The sequence below is a fragment of the Oculina patagonica genome, chromosome 12, assembly GCF_052425735.1.
Source record: "Oculina patagonica isolate OP01 chromosome 12, crgOcupat, whole genome shotgun sequence".
Taxonomy (NCBI): domain Eukaryota; kingdom Metazoa; phylum Cnidaria; class Anthozoa; order Scleractinia; family Oculinidae; genus Oculina; species Oculina patagonica.
The window spans coordinates 13,645,091-13,665,485 of record NC_135769.1 but is presented as its reverse complement, the minus strand read 5'-3'; the positions used below and the strand labels follow the sequence as shown (position 1 = coordinate 13,665,485).

General features: G+C 37.7%; 1 protein-coding gene and 1 pseudogene across 1 annotated transcript in view; one reads left to right on the top strand and one right to left on the bottom strand.

Moving 5' to 3' along the window:
* Positions 1-18,270, bottom strand: part of LOC144632734 (DNA-dependent protein kinase catalytic subunit-like) — a 128,475-nt gene extending 110,205 nt beyond the window's left edge. Inside the window, exons 1-7 of the mRNA XM_078491453.1 lie at positions 18,034-18,270; positions 7,686-7,762; positions 6,454-6,546; positions 5,578-5,652; positions 3,017-3,081; positions 2,206-2,249; positions 227-339 (exon numbers count right to left, since the gene is read on the bottom strand). Of these exons, the coding sequence (XP_078347579.1) occupies positions 227-339; positions 2,206-2,249; positions 3,017-3,081; positions 5,578-5,652; positions 6,454-6,546; positions 7,686-7,762; positions 18,034-18,175 (609 nt within the window). The 5' untranslated portion in view covers positions 18,176-18,270. The remainder of the gene's footprint in view (positions 1-226; positions 340-2,205; positions 2,250-3,016; positions 3,082-5,577; positions 5,653-6,453; positions 6,547-7,685; positions 7,763-18,033) is intronic.
* LOC144632706 (uncharacterized) lies at positions 10,396-12,165 on the top strand (annotated as a pseudogene).
* Positions 18,271-20,395: the final 2,125 nt, after the last annotated feature.

Genomic DNA, 20,395 nt, shown 5'->3' with positions numbered 1-20,395 from the left:
AAAACTACAATAACAACACGTTTTCTCCTCGATTCTCGCTAGGTTTTTCGCCAACACGTGGGATTTTCCGATCCCATAATAATGTCACTTGGGGCTGGGCCCAGTCTCTCTCGTTCTACTTGCTACACATGCAGGTGTATATGTAAATACATGTAGTTTATACTCCCTCCAGCCACCTGAGATGGCATATTTTAGCAAAGAGAAAAAATGATTGTTTTGACAGTACCTCTGACTTAAGGACGCTGATATACATAGACACAAGCCTGTCAGACTGGCTGATCATATATTCTGGAAACACTTCTGCAAAGGTGCCCAACAAGGAGTACAACCAGTATTTTACTACAGTAAAGAAAAAAAAAACAAGCACTTGTTTCAAAAGCTCTGAATCACTCTCTTTTAGAATGCTAATCAGGAAAAACCAAGTATTGGGGAGGGCAGAAGTTGAAAGTTTATTACAGTTTCATTTTTGGGTAAATACGAAACATGATTTTCTTTGTTAATTTCTGCCTGTTCACTTGACATTATTATAATAACTTTGCTTGAGAATAAGACAAATGAGTTCTCATTTTGGTTTGAAACACTGCTTAATGTTTACTTGTTAAAAAAGGGCGGCAATCTAATAATTATTTAATGAATATGCAGTTTCATTTTGGTGCCACAGAGTCTACAGGAATCCTTCCACAGGAAAAAACATTTAGACTAACGTAGACTAATCTTCTCATGCGTTAAGCACAAAGTATTTTGTTCCAAAACAAAATAGTACAACAGTGCTTTCTGGAACAAATATATACCTTTGTTTCTCTTCATATGAAATGTTACATATAGGTAAACTTCCCGTTTTACCAAGGCACAAGGTCAGGTGCTCCCTACCCCCTATCCCATTCACAGGAATAATTAATTAATTGGTGATTAAATGTCTACAATATCGCGCTTTAGCAGGTTACGCAGACCACAGCCCACCAAACCATTATGATAGTTCATTCAGACTGATAAAAAAATTATTAATGATTAGTGTTCCTGCCCGGACATTTAATAAATAAGCGAAATAATGGTACATCTGAAAGTTCACAACAGCTGCATTGTCGGTGTTTGAAACTAAATTTGTTTGTTCACAATTGAACTTCACTAAAACATCAAGCTTTATGGTCCAGTATCCAAAACTGAGCTTCCAACTTGGAGATGTTGCTCAGCTTTGGGCACAGCTAATAGTTTTTGTACACAGTAGATATTATTTTACTCATCCAATTAGATAAGTGCTTGAGAACCACTCTTCTCACAGGAAGGAGCCCTGACCCTGGTAATTTATTTAAAATTCACCCCAAGCCCATTTGCATGTGCACGTAAGCACCTTCACTTTTTCTTTTAGATAGGTTAAACTTTGAGAAAAATTATTATTCAATTATATGTTTACGCCCTCAATGTTTTGACTTGTTTAGACATTGTTTAGACCAGTTACAGCATCAGCAAAAACCAAGAGAAAATAAAGATTCTGCAACTTATAAATTATGTGTGGTTCCAGAAAATGTCCATGCTCCCCTCACAAAAACTTTAAGGAAATGTATGAAGCTTAATTGGACGGGTGTGGGGTCTTTGGAAAAATCCCTTCCATGGAGGGGGTGGGGAATGGATATTTTCTAGAACCACACAATGCAAAATCAAGATTATGCTTAGGTTTTCCCCTCCATCTTTTGACAGGGCTCAAATTAATTTTTGGGTAGTTGCTGGTCATGTTGATTGGCCAAACTGATTTTAGCTTGGTCACATGTCATTTCTGACCGGTCAAAATATTGAAAATAGTATCATCAGCCATCTCTTCACAGTTTTGCCTTCAATTTTTTTCACTGATGGTTCCTTAATACCCTTGTAAGATGCGATAGCAACAAGTCAATTAACTAAGGCAAAATGCAAACATCTCTTACGTTGTTTTCCATCTTTTGGATTCAAATCAAATGCCTAGTTACCAAGCTTCAACGCTTTTCCGTGCACATTCTTTTTGATGGCCTTTTTGCGTAATACTGAAGTATAAGACTGACTTGAACAAAACTACAAGGGTAAAAAACTAGCAAAAAAAAAAAAGAAACTCTCATTTTAACAAGGCGCTCTGTTGGTTTCCAACTAAAAATAACATGGCCTACATAGTCACTCACTTTGTTTCTCTTGTACAACAACAAGCAGCAAAAAATGCAAGATTTAAAAGTAGCTTACCTGTAGATGAGTATTTAGTTGGCGTCATACAAGCACTAAAATATCTTGTTTTAGTGAAGGCAACATTTTAAAGCCTGAGTATGTCAATTGTCAAGTGTCTTTTGCATTAGTGCCAGGCTCAAAAGATTGAACAATCATTTCTTATGCCATCAAACTATTAGTTACTACAGAGAGTTGACAAAAATATAATCCCATCAAGGGCTGTTTCCATGTAATTTCCATGTTTTTCTTTCATGCTTTACTTAATACATTGAACCCCCCTCCCACTCCCACTACCCCTTCCCACAGGAATTGACACTTCATTGTTTTTTTATTAGTATATTTAACTAAGTACCCCCAAAAAACAAAATTAAATGTAGTGGACTTGAAAATTCTTTTCCAAAATGGATTTCGGTAATTTTGTTCTTTCTGGCAATGTAAATATTCCTTCAATTTTAAGTGTTTATTCTTTTTCTGAACATTTTTTTCCATTTTAGCTATATGTTCATTAAAAATACACGTAATCACTCTTTTTTAACATTTCCGGAAAATCGCTATATTAGATAGTTGCTGAATCTTGCTCAGAAATATCTTATATAGCGCCAAACCACTATTTGTTCTAGGTGCTTTACAAAACTATTTAATTATTACAGCTGTAGTTTAGAGAAGTTTGCATTTGACACGTTTTAAACTTGACCAAAACAAAAATTAATTTTAGAAAGTACTAAATTTATCGATTTTCAACCAACTTGCTGAATTTGCTAAAATTCATAGCCACTAACAATAGTTACCTTAAGGTAGTGCATGGTAAACTCTTCATTAAAAAGGATACTTGTCAATCATCTTTGGAACCTTTAATTCTGCCACAACCGAGGAATCCAGTTTAATTTGAAAAATCTAAGAAAGTTTAATAACATGTAACAGACAAATAATCATCAATTAATCCAAAGCATACAAAAAATAATTTTCTTTTCCTCATGATATCAAGTAGTACATGTAAGCTTGTAGTTCACAAGAGCCTCATCAACCAGTGGAATTCAGCTTTGGCTGAACCCACACACTATTCGCAAAGAGTACTGGCACGAAGCTCCCGGTGTTGTGGTCTGGCCTTTGCAATTGTGTAGTAAATTACAGTACCGTAAAAACCCGCAGATAAGCCGCACCTTTTTTCCAAAAATTTTCGCTCGAAAGCGGGGGTGCGGCTTATCTGCGGGAACATTTGGAAAAGGTGCCGTTGATTTTCGTTAACTGATGCTAATTTATGGAGAATTATGCAAATTAAAAAACATAAAACTACAAGAGAGTACCGGTCATTGCTTTTGCAAGTTTGACAGCTCCTATACTGTTTGCAGTGTCGACAATGGCCTATAACTTTAACAGTAATATTGATACTTTTACAAGCGAGAAAATACCACGAGTATTCACGAGTAAGATGGCCAATTGTTTCTTTTTCATTTTGCACTTTGATGAAAAATTTGTCGAACTGATTACGAAACTCTCTTTATGCAACAAGTTTATCTCCAATAGATGGCTCCCAAATCTCTTTAATTTGTCAATATGATAGCCACGAAACCCGAACGCCTCCATCGCCATCTTGTTTTGCGTTCTCGCCCTAGTCGGCCCTAGTCCCATATTTTACGTCCGAACAAATGCCTGGTTACTAAGCTACGAACGTTCGGCAAACGCAAGTTCTTGTTGTTGTCACAAAAATCTATGGAAAAACTGTGTTGAATGAAGAAATACCTGTCAACAAATGCCAGAAAAAGATCACCCATAATATGTCAAAGTTGGTTTTCATTATATTAAAGAGCTCAAATTGTGGGTAAGACTGAAGTATTTTCTGTTTCGATGTTCATTGAGTTTACGTTCGATGAACTTGAGAAGACTTCCTATTAAAAAAGACTCAACTTTGGATTTTTGACTCGACTTTGGATTTTCTTTGATTTACTTTCAAAAAACTTTTTTTCCAACATTTGAGTTGTTAAACTCAGGGTGCGGCTTATCTGCGGGTGCGGCTTATACGCGGGTGTTTACGGTATGTGTAAAGCGCATTTGAACATATACATATGAAAAATGCGCTATATAAATGCATTATCATTAAAACCCGTGAGTAAGAACCTATTGTTTTTTTCAGATTAGCCTAAACAGGTTATTACATAAAAAAAATTTCAATGTCATTACATAGAGATTTTTAGTGGTATTTGGCCTTTTTCTTGTATAAAATGTGAATTACATTGCATCTGGGGTAGGGAAGCTCCTAGGTTACGTAGCCCCAAAGACGATCCATAATGTTGACTTATCATTATTTCCCAAAAGTAAACATATTTAATCAATTTTAGAAAATAAGAACCTGTTTTCAAGTTTTAGGCTAAAAAGGTTCTTATAAAAATGGTATCTTATAGGCAAATTTTAGCCTACCAGGTTCTTAAATGTTAGCTTCTTACTCACAGGTTTTTACTGTGGTTCAAAACAATAACAATAAGAAGTAATGAAACAAATAGGTACATTTTCAATTTTTAATATAGGTGGGTATACTAGAAAATTTCCATATGTCTTTACAAGGTTATAAATGAATTTAACTAACATGAAAGGGTATGGTAGGTATGATACCGTATGGGTCCTCATTCAAATTGCTAAATACTGTGCAGAACCCTTGTAGAAGCAGGTGCATAAGCCAGAGTGTTTTTTTATTTGCTGTATAAAACTACTTTATAGTATCTACAGCTATTTATTGTACATGTAGTGGTCTACTTATGAAAATTAACTTTACATTTAAAATGCCCCATGTAAAGCCATGTTTAATAAAAAAAATTCACAGCAAAAGACAAGAAATAGCCAGTGAGCAAGGGAAGAAGTTCTGAACAGAACTATTGTTGATGACTGGCATTTTGACAAGCCAAGAAGAATTCATCTTCAGAGTCAAATAAAAAGACTGGTGTTCTCAGTAACTGAGGTAATATGTCTGGTCTTATGAATCTGATTGCTCAGTTTTGCTGTGATATTACTGGCTGTAAGATTCACTGAAAAATTTTTGTACTGTAGGTTAGGTAACAGCAGAGTCCTAGTTAATGTTCTGGTTGGTAAGTCAATGGTGTTCAAATAATTAGACTGCCAGGCCACCTACATCAGGGAGACTAGTAGAAACCAAAGAAGCAACAAAAAATAGTGATGTCAACAATAACATTTATTTTTTTAACACCATCAATTTACTAACCACAAAATCAACTGGGAAAAACGTCAGTCATCAAAACCTCACAGTTCTTTTCAGAACTACTTTCACCCAGACGATCACACTATACAAACTGGTGATACTCATAGGTTCAAACCACTTACTATGAGGCACATAAGGTCTGGTATAATAATAATGTATTCAGGGTTACACCTCACATATACCTGAGCAAGAAGAGGAAGAGTTTCTGCTTTTGCCTTACTGCTGCGATCTTGTGAAAAGATTTTTAAGCAGATGTCCTGAAAAGAGCAAAAGATAAAAGGCTACTTTATCACTCTGATTTAAATTCTGCATTCGAAAAGTGTTGCATGCATGTGGTTTAAATTTGTCTAATGCACCCAATTTCCCCCGTCTGAAAACAATAACTATTACAATAACTATTTTTATCATAAATATCATTAAAATTGATGGTAGTTATACTGAATGATCCAGATTTTGACTTCTTTATGCACTTTAATGTTCAAATAATAGTGAAATAATAAATCCATTATTCAACAGTATACTGCTATTGCTACTGCTATTGCTATTGCTAATTGCTACTGCTACATTGTTTTGTATGAACAATCAACCCTCCAAGTTGACAAGTAACTTTTTTGGTTAAGTTACACTACAATGGAAAATATAAACATATAAGTATCTGTAGTCTGTGTGCCAAAAGTGAAAATTAAATATAAGTTTGCTGTGATTTTTTTTCCAGAACAAGCTTAACTGCTGCCAATAACACCTAAATACCAAGACCTTTTGAAGGTTATTCTGGATATCACAGAATAAAAAAATATATTATTAAAAATATTATTATTAAAAAAATTTAATAATAATAATCTAATTGATATTAACACAGGGTGACCTGTTCAGTCACAGGACTGGTATAAACGGGGTCCCTGTATAATATTAAACATGCCAGTCAGGCCACGTGGCTTTTTGAGATCCTTCACCCAGTCAGAATTTCCAATGACCTTCCATGGGGTGGATATGGACCACCGATATTTGCAAATTCCTTCTGTACTAAATGTTCATGTACACTTTCTTATTTAAGTTACCTTTATAGTGACCACATAAGGATTTATTCTCTTCCCAAGCTTCAGGACATACAATTGAAGGAACTTTAGAAGCTCTAGCCTTGCCTCTAAAAACTAAAGTTATTTGAATAAAGATCAGTTAAAACTTGACATATTAATTCAAAAATTAGAGGGACATTCATCACCTCATGCACTGTTTACTGTTTCTTAGTTTAGCAGTGAACTTTTTTCTGTTAAATCTCAGAAGTAAAATGATTGGTGACTTTGTATTTACTCATAGAGCACTATTGTGAAACTTAAATGGGCTCTCTGGAAAAAAACAAACATCAAAGTTACTATGGAACTATGCCATAAACTCTCACAAGGCCGGCCACACTGGAACTCTGGAAGACCCTCTTGCTCTCAGATTTGCATGCATGCTCTCCATGTGGTAAATTCTTTCTAGAATACTTAATTGCACATGTTTCAATCTGCACATCAAAGAATCATAATATATAAAAGGAGAGAAAATAATATAACTACAGTCGAAGCTCTTGTAAGCGGACACCCTCGGGACGCGAAAAAAGTGTCCGTCACTGGAGCTGGCCGCTTACGAGAATGGTTCTCGTAAGCGGCCACTAGAGGTGTATACGTAGGGGATAGATGGCCGCTTACAGGAGCTTGCCTAGCCAACAAAAACCGGACAGAAGTAGATGACCACAAAACAAACACTGAAATATGGTACTGTTATTACTGTAAAATCATTGTTACACTGAAACGGCAATGTGAACGGCGATGCGATGTGTAAAAACAAGATACAGAGGCTTTTTATAGGATTTTCTTTGGGGTGTCTGCTTACGGGAGCGTAAAAACAAAAAAAAAAGTCTAAGTCGTAATCTGTGAAAGTGTCCGCGGCCGCTTACGGGAATGTCCACTTACGAGAATGTAAAAATACAGAGTTTGTATGGGAGCTAAAACGGGGTTTCAAACAAGGCAGCCGTAAGTAGAGCTGTCCGCTTACGAGAGTGTCCGTTAAGAGAGCTTCGACTGTATATATGTAAATATTTTTTTCAGTGACACAAATGTAGTAATTTTGGTCAAAGTTACTAATCTGTGCAATTCTAACATTTCCTTTTGGATTAAAACTTCAAAACTCAATTATGGCACAAAGAAAGTAGCATTGATATCAAGGCCACCTTAAAAATTATGTTCTTTAATTTTCTCATAGGTGGGTTAACTGATAAGCAAAATCAATCTAAATCTGGAGAACTTACCTCATCCAGGGCAACTGCTTTTTTCAAGAAACTAATTATGCCTGTCTCCTCGTGAAATAGAAGTGAAGAACAATAAGCTAAGAAATTAAATGTGGAAATATTAAAATTTTAATAAGGAAAATTGTATTGTCACCCTTTTACTATTTATTGCAATTCAGTCTATCCCAACATTAGAATGTCACTCAGAAATAAAAAGAGTGACTCAAAAATAAAAGAGCAATGACTGATCTTCTTGATAATGCACAAATGATGCCAAAATGCAAGAAGGAAATGGCATTTTAAAAGATAACCTAAATTAATTTTGTTAAAGTTCCTGGAAACCACATCTGGAACCCCCTAGAAGCTTGCACCTTCAGCAAATCATTTGGTCTTTTCCATCTAATGAGGTTTAAAACTCAGTCACTTTAAATTATATGATTTAGTCATTTATTTGAAATTGATTAATATTGCTGTTATCTTATCTAAGTGTCTGGCAATTCCAGGCTTTTTTTCAAAATAATTTTCTTGTCATAGCCATGCAAATAAAAGAAATCTTACTAACAATGAAAACATTCATTTGGTTAGCTCATAAGGGTTGAACCTTTTCTATCCTTGCTGGATCAAGTCTCCTGAGCCCTTGATCATGTAACCTTTAATGTTAGGGAAAGTAGTGGTAGTACCGTGTTGGCATAAGTTGTCTTGAAAGGTAATTAAATAAAAGAATTGTATAATAGTATTGTAAGTAAAGTTTTAGCGTACTTAGTGCAACTTTGTAACATAATTTTTTTTTTCTTTGTAGTTCTTTTTTTCCTTCTCTTTTTAGCATTGTAAGTATTTTTTTTTTCTATTCGAAAGCTTTGTAAATAGTTTTTTTGGTTTTGTAAGCGTTGTAAGTTTATTTTTTGTTTTGTAAGCAATGAATTAAAATAAAAAATAAAAAAACTTCAATTTTCTATACGGAACTGCTGCAATGGTGGTTAGAATTCCGAGATCTCTTTTCTGATAAGAAAAACTGGATATCTGTTGTTTGGAATAACAAAGATATACATGTAAAAATAAATGGAAAACCTGTTTTTTATAGGTCATACTATGATTCCGGAATTTACACTGTTAATGATCTCCTATTAAATTTAAACAACATCGAATCATTCGACATAATAAGAAACAAAATAAAAAAAGTCAATTTTCTTACTTGGACAGGTCTTAGACATTCAATACCTTCCGAATTGAAAATAGTTCAGTACAGGTTCACAAGAGGGAATCCTTCTTTTAAGTACAACAATGTTGACTTCGACATCACAAAAAAGAGATCAAAAGACTAGTTACTATTCCCTGTTAATTAGTAAAGAAGCTCTTGAAACTACCTAATAACGTTGAGAAACTAAGAAAACAATTCAACTTTTTGAAAGTTGCGAGCAGGCTCTCTATTTGGGGGAAACGTGAATATATTATTATTGAACTCCTCGAGCGCCGAAGGCGCGATCCCGCGAGTGCCGAAGGCGCGAGTGCGTGGGCGAAGTGAGCCCCCAGAGGGAGAGCCTGCACGCAAGCCATTGAATTTCAAATCCGGCCCCTCGAAATGTGACAACTTGTTGACAACTTGCTACGCTTCCGGTGTCAATATATCGATCGATGGCTCTTTGAAGCGTCAAATCGCGATGGGAGCCGCGAACAAATGATGACAGATATACGAACAAATTGAAAAACAATTCGCAAAATTGTCTAGTTTGTCCAGCCGTGTGTGCGATTCATGTCCTCAAAAAAATCAGAAAATCGAACTTAACTAGTGAGCATCACTTTGCGAACGGCATTTATAAAGCTGCTTTATTCTCCTGCGCGTTTCGTCCGACCGTCACGGACTTCTCAGCCGATGCAAAATCAACTGCGAACTGACACTCGTAACGCCGGTTAAATCTCGCAAAGCAACACAGTTCAACCCATCGATTGTCCCTCCTTCACCTGATCTTCAATTATGCTAGAAAGTGGGCATATTACTAAAACGATAGTGTCTGAGAGTCGCTCGTGAACTTTCTTCTCCGCCATTGCCACTGTAAAGAGTTGAAATATGAAGCAATTGCCGTAACCGGTTTGCATAACCGCAAAAACATCTCGTCCTTCTAGAAGACAATTTACTGCATCTTCCTGTTCTTGTTTTAATTTAAGGAGAATCAATTAGATTCGTTAGAATCAAGCGAAAGTTTCCAAAATTCTTCATGAACGCTGCTGAACGAACTCGCATACCTATTCACGGACGCCGGCCGTAGTTGATTTGACTTTGATATGGACTCTGGTTTTACTCACATTAATTGAGCCTGTCATTTTTGACCAATCAGAGTGCTGCGTTCGTGGACGAACGCACCGGATTTGAAATTCAATGGCGTGCGTGCAGGCTCTCAATTTTGGTCGCGGGCTCACTTCGCTCGCCCAGCGGCTCGCTTTGCTCGCCGACTCGCGCCTTCGGCACTCGCGGGATCGCGCCTTCGGCGCTCGAAGAGTTCAATATTCACATTGCCCCCGACAGAGAGCCTGCTCGCAGGCTAAAGTTGCCTTCACCCGACCGCATAAAATAGCAAATGAACCATATGTCAGAGCTTTTCAATACAAAGTTTTAAATTCAATTCTTTATACTAATACGAAATTATTTAAAATTGGATACAGCGAGCATGACATATGTACTTTCTGCAACAATGAATCAGAAACATTACACCACCTATTTTTCAACTGCCCCCACTCAAATCTATTTTGGAAACATCTGGAAAAATACTACTTTGACCTAACAAAACCTCCACTGTCTTCGTGTGCCCAGCTTCGACCGATATCCCTCACAAACATTATCATGAGGTTGTTTGAGAGGCCAGTCTGCAAACTAGAGACTTTCACGGAGCTAAGGTCTGTGATTGGTATGGATCAGTTTGCTTATAAGAAACATTGCAATACCACAATAGCGCTTATAAAGTGTCAACATAATTGGCTCAGGTGGCTAGATGATGATGTAGACTTTGTTCAAGTTCTGTCATTTGACTTTAGTAAAGCTTTTGACACTGTCTCTCACAAAATTGTCTGCGAAAAGTTAAAAGCTACTAATGTTAATCCATATATCATCAACTGGATCTAAGCTTCCTTGGCAACCGCAAACAAAGGGTCGTTGTGGATGGAAAGATAACTGATTATGTTGATATTAACAGAGGAGTGCCACAGGGTACAGTCCTTGGGCCACTTTTATTCTCTCTTTTATTCTCTAGTTGATTCAAACAACGGGATCTCGAAATATGCCGATGATATCACTATAAGTGTACCTGTTAGAAGGAACTCTGACACGGCGCTCGCAGAAGTTAAGAACCTTGAGAGCTGGGCAGCCAACAATAGGATGTCTTTAAATTTGTCAAAAATGTGGGAAATGCTACTGCATAGTAGAACTACTCAGCCTGCTCCTCCTCCAGTGCTTGGGATTGAGCGAAAAGAGTGGCTGAAACTTTTGGGAATTACCTTCCATGAAGATCCTTGCAACTGGGACCTTCATGTTGACAGTTTACTTTCTAGAGCTGCTAGCCGACTACCGTAATGATTAAAATAAATCAACTTTGTTTAACGAGGGTTGCACATAAGTCTTTCGACTGACAAACCTGTGGCCCTCGGATTCGATTTAGCGCCCTCCTTCCAATAAGCGCCCCCTCCCGAATAAGCGCCCCCCTTCAAATGTGTTTTTGTAAATAAGCGCCCCTATTCCAATAAGCGCCCCCATTCTTATTAGCGCCCCCATTCTTATAAGCACCCCTATTCTAATAGGTGTCCCTATTGTGGATAACTGCCCCTACTGAAGTCGTTGACGTCAACTAGATAAACTCCTGACCGTTCACCGTACAGTTCATGTATATATTTACTGTTAAAATGAAAAATTTATTTTAAAAGAAACTGAACTTTGAACAATTTCTAACTGTTACAGTTCCAGTTATTGTTAGATACATTTGGTTGTTTCTCAAAAAATTAAATAAGCGCCCTATCCCGAAAAAGCGCCCTGTCTCGAATAAGCGCCTTCCCTTGAGGTGCCAAAAGTAAATAAGCGCCCCGGGCGCTAAATCGAATCATTACGGTATATATTCTTAGGGTATGCAAATATTATGGGTACACTAAAGATCAGCTTAGTAAACTCTTTGACTCATTAATAATGTCATTATTTCTGTATGGATTAGAAGTGTGGGGCTCCGCCTATCAAGCCAAATATTTAGATCGGATTGACACTTTTTTCCGGCGAGCCTATCGTTTTGGCTATACAAATAAGATCATTTTTATATCTGATGTTATTAAGAATAGGGACAGTGATCTTTTCAACAGAATCACAAGTGACACTGGTCATGTATTATATGACTTGCTCCCACCCAAATGTAACAGAGCTCTTAGAGAAAGGGGCCATGACTTTATACTCCCTAAAGTAAAAACGGAACGTTTCAAACGCACTTTTGTAAAATAGATGTCTTTTTAAATTTATTTCTTAAAATCCTTGTAACTGATACATATAATAGGTTCATTTTACTATTTTAGCTTATTTTAGATTAAGTCTGTTGAAACTAGCATCTTAATAAAGACTTCTACTACTACTAACAACTTAAAGTTCTCAGCTTCAAGAAATGATTATAGGTATTACAGCATCATCATACCCTTAACTAAACTATCTAATTTTAATCGGTAAAGTTTATATTTGGGATTGCAGGAGGAAGTGTGTACCTCCCTATATAGAAGGTTTTATACTGAAAATAAAAATAAAATATCAGACAGCAGTGCTCGACACTAACTTTTTTGGATACTAGGCAATTGGCTAGTAGGTACAAATAATCACTAGCCCACAAGGACAAGTCACTAGCCCCACCCCCCTCCCCCCCCCCCCCCCACCTTTAAAAAAATAAAAACAGCCAAGTTTGAATCAGCACATCTCTTAGCACTATATTTGTTTGAGTCCACACAAGTACATCTTTCCTTCACTGAGACGCAGCAACGATGCTATCATCCAACTCGGTTGAGAATTTCTTGACCGTGGATCACACTTATTTTTCTCTTCGTGCTGTGTGTGGTCCTCTGGTGAACATTGTAAATCTGGCTCATGATTATCGGCCCTTAAAGGCGGTTTTCTTGTAGGTAAAGTGTTACAAAAGCTTGAAATCATGCTCGCGCGGTCGCTCGCGCAAAAACCCCAAGGTGGCCGACTTATTATGGCTCTCTCCCAGGTTCCTTTTGGGTGTCATGGAAGCGAGGACAGAGGGTCTTTTCCAAGATGACGTCAGGTTTGCGAGTTGATCGTACGATATAAATCCGTATGCGATGTGGTTTAAATTACTTAAGCTATGGAAACTAGATCCTGATGAAGGTTTCGGGGAGAAAAACTTCCCAAGTTATAGAGTTGACTTGTAGTTGATTTATTTTTCCACGAATCTTACTAGTCTATGGGCTACAATCTTGGACAAAACTGTTGAAACACTTAGCAAATTTCCACTTGTTTAGCCAAAGGAGTTCAGTTTCGCAACCCCCCTTCCCCCCAATTCAATGTTGGTAATGCTTTAGTGTTTTTAAAACAAAGCCTGTCGAGCCGCAAACCACAAGAAACAACATTGAGTAGGGGGGAGGGGGATAAGATATTTTAACCCGCTTGCAATTCGAGTCATTAGCGAAAAATGCGTGAAATCCGTATGTGTCAACTAGTTTTGTCCAAGATTGTGTAAACGGCTTTTTCATGAATTTTGAGGAATTGCGATATTTCAGTGAGCTAAGGACCCATATATAATTAAAACTCTTCGAGTTGCTTTTGTAAAAATAATTTACGTCTCCAAAATATTGTTCACTTATTTTACAGAGGAAAAAGAGACTTCTAAGGTCAATGGCGCACACATGTTTTTTTCAAGGGCGGTCGTAGATGCTACTATGAGTAGGGCAAGCGCTTTTGAAGACCAGTGGACGTGTTGTAATCATTTAAAAAGTATTTGACCAAAGAATCCAGTTCTAAATTATATAGAGAGGACATTTTGCAATAATAGATCATTTAAAAATAGCCAGGTATCAGTGGTCACGTTACAATATCCCGCGCTAACCCGCAGGATCTTAACACTGAATCCCGCAATTTTCGAAATGTTGTTTCTCCCCTTGAATTTAGAATTGCAACAGTCGATTAATTTTGAATGCTAAACAAAAACGAAGCGAAAAACTACGGTTAACAAAGGTTTTCAACGGTTAACGGGCAAGTCTTTTGTAAAGAATAGAAGATGTCAAGGTATCTTTTATTAATAGCTGTTAATCGGTGTTGACCGTATGTTAACCGTTCAAATCACTAAAAATCATCTTGTTAATCGTTCAGAATCACAGTGTTTACGCTAATTCAAAGTTGTAGTAGACAACTAAGGGTAACTAGTGCGAATTGAGAGAGAAAAGTCCCATTTAGTACATAGAAACAGTCGTTAGCAATAGTCTGTCATTAACTGCCTGTTTGTCGATCACGCCGCATCCATTTTGTCACGCTTGAGACGTTGTGGCGTGACGCCATTGCTTTTCACGTAATCTCACTCAAAAAACGCCTGTAACTTAATGCATTTTCGTTCTTTTCTTATGGAATTGTAAATATGTTACGTTTTGGCTTGTTTTCTGTAATGAACGTTTCGTTTTATGACTTCATTTGTGTGAATTGTACTCAGTTCGTTTGAATGTACACAGTGTATCGACTATTAGCGTAACAAATTGTTCTAATTACCATCAATGACGCACGTAAAAACCAACCTTTGTATTTTATCTGAAGTTTGAAAATGTAGACATTTGATGGAAACTTGAATCAGCCCTTTAATAAAGCCATTTCCTATTCAAATCCTTGAAAAGACTCTGACTGAGTAGAATCAGTGAAAGTTCTGTTGACTCGATTGGTAACGAGCCTCCGAAAACCCTTGTAATTGATGATTCCATGGATCAATAAAAGCCTGTCGTGGCAACGAGCAGTTGGTGGTAAAGAACTCGAAGGGTACAAAAAGCTAAGGGCGTTTTATGGCAGAACATTAAAGCGTTTTCTACTTATTAGCCAAAATATCGTTTACACAATCTTGGACAAAACTGTTGAAACACTTAGCAAATTTCCACTTGTTTAGCCAAAGGAGTTCAGTTTCGCAACCCCCCTTCCCCCCAATTCAATGTTGGTAATGCTTTAGTGTTTTTAAAACAAAGCCTGTCGAGCCGCAAACCACAAGAAACAACATTGAGTAGGGGGGAGGGGATAAGATATTTTAACCCGCTTGCAAGTCGAGTCATTAGCGAAAAATGCGTGAAATCCGTATGTGTCAACTAGTTTTGTCCAAGATTGTAGTAGGAGAGTACTTTTACTAGCCAAGCATAAAATTTTACTAGTCCTGGGCTAGTGTACTAGCGTTAGTGTCGAGCACTGGACAGAAAAATACATGGGGACCAAAAATAACGAACTAGAAGCATTTTATAAGAAATGGACGAGAAATTTTCCAATCTTAGTTTAACTTATCCCCTTTTTTCATTTGTTTTCTTATTTTCATTACTTTTTTGTATACATGTAACTTAATGTAAAATAGTAAAAGAGAGTATCTGTAATTATATTATTGTTTAAGTAGGAAAGAAGGAGAAGGAGTTCAGAAAGAAAGGAGTTCAAACGCTTCTGGAACTGGTTCGGTAAGACAAAGTGCCCAGGGGCTGTTACACACTATGTTGTAAACTGTTACCCGAAAATCCCGTCGTCCCGATGATCTACCCGTCGCCCCGACTAACTGCCCCTGGGTCTCCAAGGATGATTAATTGCCAAAACAGCAATTGCGCAGCTGTTTTAGGTAAGCAAAAATTTGTAACTGTTTGTAATTTGTATGTTTGTACTTTGTGTTGTAGATGAATAAAAAAAATACTGACAATTTAAACACTGTGAACATGTGCTACACAATTCAACCCGTAATGAGATTCTGGTAAGCATGAAAGAGCTTTTGAGTTACTGTGCTAGCTGTTAATACTACAGTACTTCGTGCTACAGACTGATCACATTAGATGGTAGGCCACCCCCGACATACTGTCGTAGGACCAGTAGCTGGTTATCTCGCCCCATCGCACCATTGCCCCAAGTTTGCTCACGACAAAGGAAATGCACATGGTTAAGAGAAACATTTTTTTGAAAAATGTAATAATATTTTGTGATATAACCTTTTTTAGTCTTGTAAATAATATTTTTAATTTGTGATAATTACATTAATACACTTTATAATTAAGTTTTTATACAACGCGCGCTCTGATTGGCTGAAACAGTGTACTTTATCAGAGTCCAGATGTACGGAGGAAATGTCACGCCATCGACCCAATATGGCCGACCACTATTCCCGAACGTCTTTCTCGGGTTTTGTCTTGACCCTGACATCTTCTTTGACCTGAAAAACGAGAATGAAAACGAGCTTTTAGCGTCAGTTAATTTAAAACGTCCTGTTCCTAACAGCACAAATTGCACGGCGATAGAAAGTGAAATTTCGGTACAAGTTACGGAAAAAACACCGAGCCGGAAAGTAAGCTTAACAACAAAACAACCAACCAAAGATTTGTAAACAACTCAAGGCCGAAATTGAAGACATTATAACGAAAGCAGAAACGAAAAACACGAAAGATAGCACAAAATGGGCTATCTGAGTTTTTGAATATGAGTTTCACATTATTTAAGTACAGAATTTTAGATAAAACACGCACAGAGCTACATTTTCGTGTAAAAAACAAAACAAACAAACAGCAATTTAAAAAACAGAAAACTAAATTAGCTAGCGAATACACACACAACTCAGACTTATCACATACTGAATATTTTTTTCTGGCGTTTTCAAAACAGCTTGGTGCCGTGAAAGAAAAATTGCCAAAAGCCTTCACAAAATGACCAACAAAGAAGCTAGACAACAACCTCGATAAATTGTACGCCAAAGCTCGAACAAAAGACGGTGAACTTTACTCGAGGTCATCGCTTCTTGGATTTCGCAACGCTATATATCGAGAGACACCTAAACAATCCACCCCTAAACCTAGGAATTTTTATTGCAAAAGGGGTTGAATTTCAAGCTTCAAACAAGCTGCTGCAAAGTTAGAAAAAATTGAACAAGCGCGAAAACAAAGAAAACATCGAACACAAGTTTACCTGTCATTCCAGAAGCAGACGTCCAGAAATTAAAAACCTCCAATGCAATTCAGGAAGACAATCCCGTTCCTATATCCTTTCCAGTGCGATGAATGGAAGGCCACAGCAACCACAGCAGCCGACTCTAATTTTTCCCTTGAATCCGATGGTTGTACTAAGGTATAAAATGATTCGCGAAACACGCCGCACGGCTGCAGCATTTTGTGAAGTGCCAGCCACAAGCTTTGAGCAAGTTAACAACGTGCAACTTTTCATGGGCCAGAATTCAGCCGGTTTTCACTGAACGGTCTACTTTTCTATCCTGTGTTGTACTAAAAGTCCTAAGAACTTCACGGACTCGTGTTAAAATTCGGATTCCACTTGTCGTTTTCAGCTTGTGGATTTTTGAACTTTGTTGGTTTCAAACTTGATGGTTTGACAGCTGTTGACAGCTGATGTCTTATTCAACCAATCAAATTCTTTTAACCATTCTAACAAGTTTTGTGATTGGCTAATTGTTGCGTACTTTATCAGAGTACAGATGTACGCTGACGCCACTTCTGTTCGATTGAAAAAAGTTTGTTTTGAAAATAATTGCGCAAATTCGTGGGGAAATTAATGAATTTCTTAATTATAAAACAAATAAAGAAGCCTCGACTGTGCTCTGTTCTGTTGTAAAGCACTTAGGAAGCGACTAGAGCACTCAAGAAGTAGGGAGAAACACTCGCCTACGGCTCGCGTTTCACCCTACACTTCTTTCGTGCTCTAGCCGCTTCCTGCGTGCTTTACAACAGAACAGAGCACAATCGAGGCTTCTTTATTTGTTAAATAAAATGAAAATAATACATATTTCTCATACCAGGTCAGTAAATACTTTGGGGTTCGGGGGGGGGGGATACTGTGCGGGGGGGGGGGGGTTGTGACCTGCATCCCCCAGGCCTCTTTAGTCATGGTAGAAGTTAGCAGCATCAGTCGTAACAATTGGCTTTAACTCTATTACCTGGTTTGAAAAATTACTAAATTGGCAAGATTTTCGCACAGCCCCTACATTATTTATGCATAATACAATTTTCTGACGGACTCGTTCTTTTCATGATTGTTGTTCGTGTATAGTGATAGCATGAAATAGTTGCATTCATAAATTAATGTATGGGGCTGTGCGGAACTTTTATCGAAAAATTTACCACAATGGATAAACTAAACAAATAGACGCGTCAAACAGAATGATGTGTTATCTAACGTTACCTTGCTCCCTGTCAGACACATTCTCCAAACAAAAACTGCTGAGATCAACTACAGTGTTGTTTGCGTCTACACCTCGCTGCAGTGCATTTGATGATAGAAGAGAGTGAAGCTGCACAAGATAACGGCTCAAAGAGTCAGACATTTTATGGGTTACTGAGTACAGCTTTTGCCTCTAGTTGCTATAATCACTTTGTTGCGCTCTTTGCCGCCAAATACTACCCAATGCCGCCATGTTGATGTTTCAGTGCATTTTCGTCCCCAGTGCCACTGGTACACCACGGAAATTAGAGGGCTTGCAGGGCGCGATACCGTACTGGTCAGCGGTACACCTTTCAGGCTATTCACCTTAGCCTACTATGTACTTCGGTTAGCCTGTTTACGGCTAGCTCTTTATGTTTGTAAGGGTAACACGATATATTTTATGCGTTCCGGGTTTTAGTATTCCGGCGTTCCGGCTTTTAGTACTATAACTAGCCGGCCAGAGCCACTGTTCTGACTGTTGTAATAATTTCACTTGAGAATAAGTCCGATGTTTTCTCTTTTCAGTTTGAAGCGCTTTTCTATGTATACTTGCAAAATGTTGAAAGACCGATCGTGATACATTTCGATTTTGACATGAAGCAAATCCCAAAATCATGTGACAACCTATGTACGGGAGAAGGACTTCCGACCAGTTGACGTCATAGTGCAGGTGTTTAGTCATGGAAGCTAGTTTTCAATCATTTCAACCGTTGTTTTTATGCTAACTAATTCGCTAATTGAATTTCAAAAAATCTTTTGAAGAAGCCAACGCGATATTTTTACTTTTTGTTCGAATGTATATAACATGATACTTTTGTTTTCCTCCTAGCCCGCCGTGACGCATAATTGGATTAATTCTAACTGGATTAATTAGTGGTTTTTACGAGGCCATGGATTCTATTAGAATCCTACCGCATTGAAAAGCACACGACGTTACAAGATCCAAACAAGTCCCTGTTATTTTAATTTTCATTAGTTTGGATTTCAGTAGGACATTCAGTGAAACAGAAAACGTGATACAATTCTCCTTCTGTTCAAGCAAATGTAACACGATACTTTTGTTTTTGTCGAAATCGTAGGTATTAAACGGGGTCTTAAACGTGAAAGATTTGTTTTCAGCAAACAGGGCGACATCAATTAAATAGATATTATCGATGCGACGCAGGCTAACTGATCTGTTCTTTCCAGCCCACATCTCTCGACAGCCTCGTGCAAAGCTCAGTGTGTTGTATTACGGTACATGAGGCTAACTCAATCCGAGCCAAGCGTGACATTCCACATAAATGGTGTCATGACGACCGGGATGACGACTCCGAAACGTCGTTTGATTTTATCGTTTATTTTCACTTGCTTAAGTATATCTAAACCTTTGCTTATAATAATCGGCAAGGGCCTATTTAATTGAGTTTAAACGGTATTGTATTATGGCTGCAACAGTGAATTCTGAGAGCACCAAAGAGCTGATGGGCTTGAGCCGTACGAATTGGGAGACCGACACAACATGCCACGCTATTTCCAGTCGATATTACGAAATTCTTGATCAAGGCGACCGTAGCAGGAAAGCCGGCCTAAAATTTTGACATAAGCACGATTATGAATTTATTGTCATGAATTTATTATCATTTATTGTCATGTATTTCTGTATAACAGTTAGTTTACTTGCCCAACGCCGTCTCTTTTACCCGTCATAATCACGAAGGAAGTACCAAGAGAAAGATATCAAACGAGTTGTAAGCGGCCGGGAACAAATAATGATCGTTTGTAGCGTATGCTGGAAACAAAAATGCGAGAACTTTTAAAGGTTAGCCTATTACTAACCTTTCTCAGTTGTTATTCATTTCGACCCTTTCCATCTATGGCCAGACACACTCTTCCACAGTTTAAGTACACTGGGTGGAAATTTATTACAAACCTGGGCCGTTATCTCAGTTTAAGTTTATTGAAAATAAAATGGTTCTTAGTTTTTTAATTTGCTTAAAATCCCGTGATACTTGCCCTTAAATTCTATTTATGCCTTTAAAGTGTAGAAATCTTCACCTCAAATCAAGGTCAATCAAGAGCCCGTAGTGGACAAATCGTGATGCAGAATCCACCTGTTCGGTCAAAATGGGTGCCTCAAAGTGAGCAGTAGACAGAACAGACAACCACTAATTCACAATCACAGGGTGACCCTATTCGGCGGAACGGCGATAGTATATTGCCCTAACCAACAAATTTTAAAAGCTAACCACAAGTAAACCGGAGCAAAGCTAACCGCAAGGAAACCAGGGCTAGGGAGAAGCTAACCGCAAGGAAACCGGAGTAAAAGTTAACCGCAAGCAAACTAGTGACATTCCGTAAT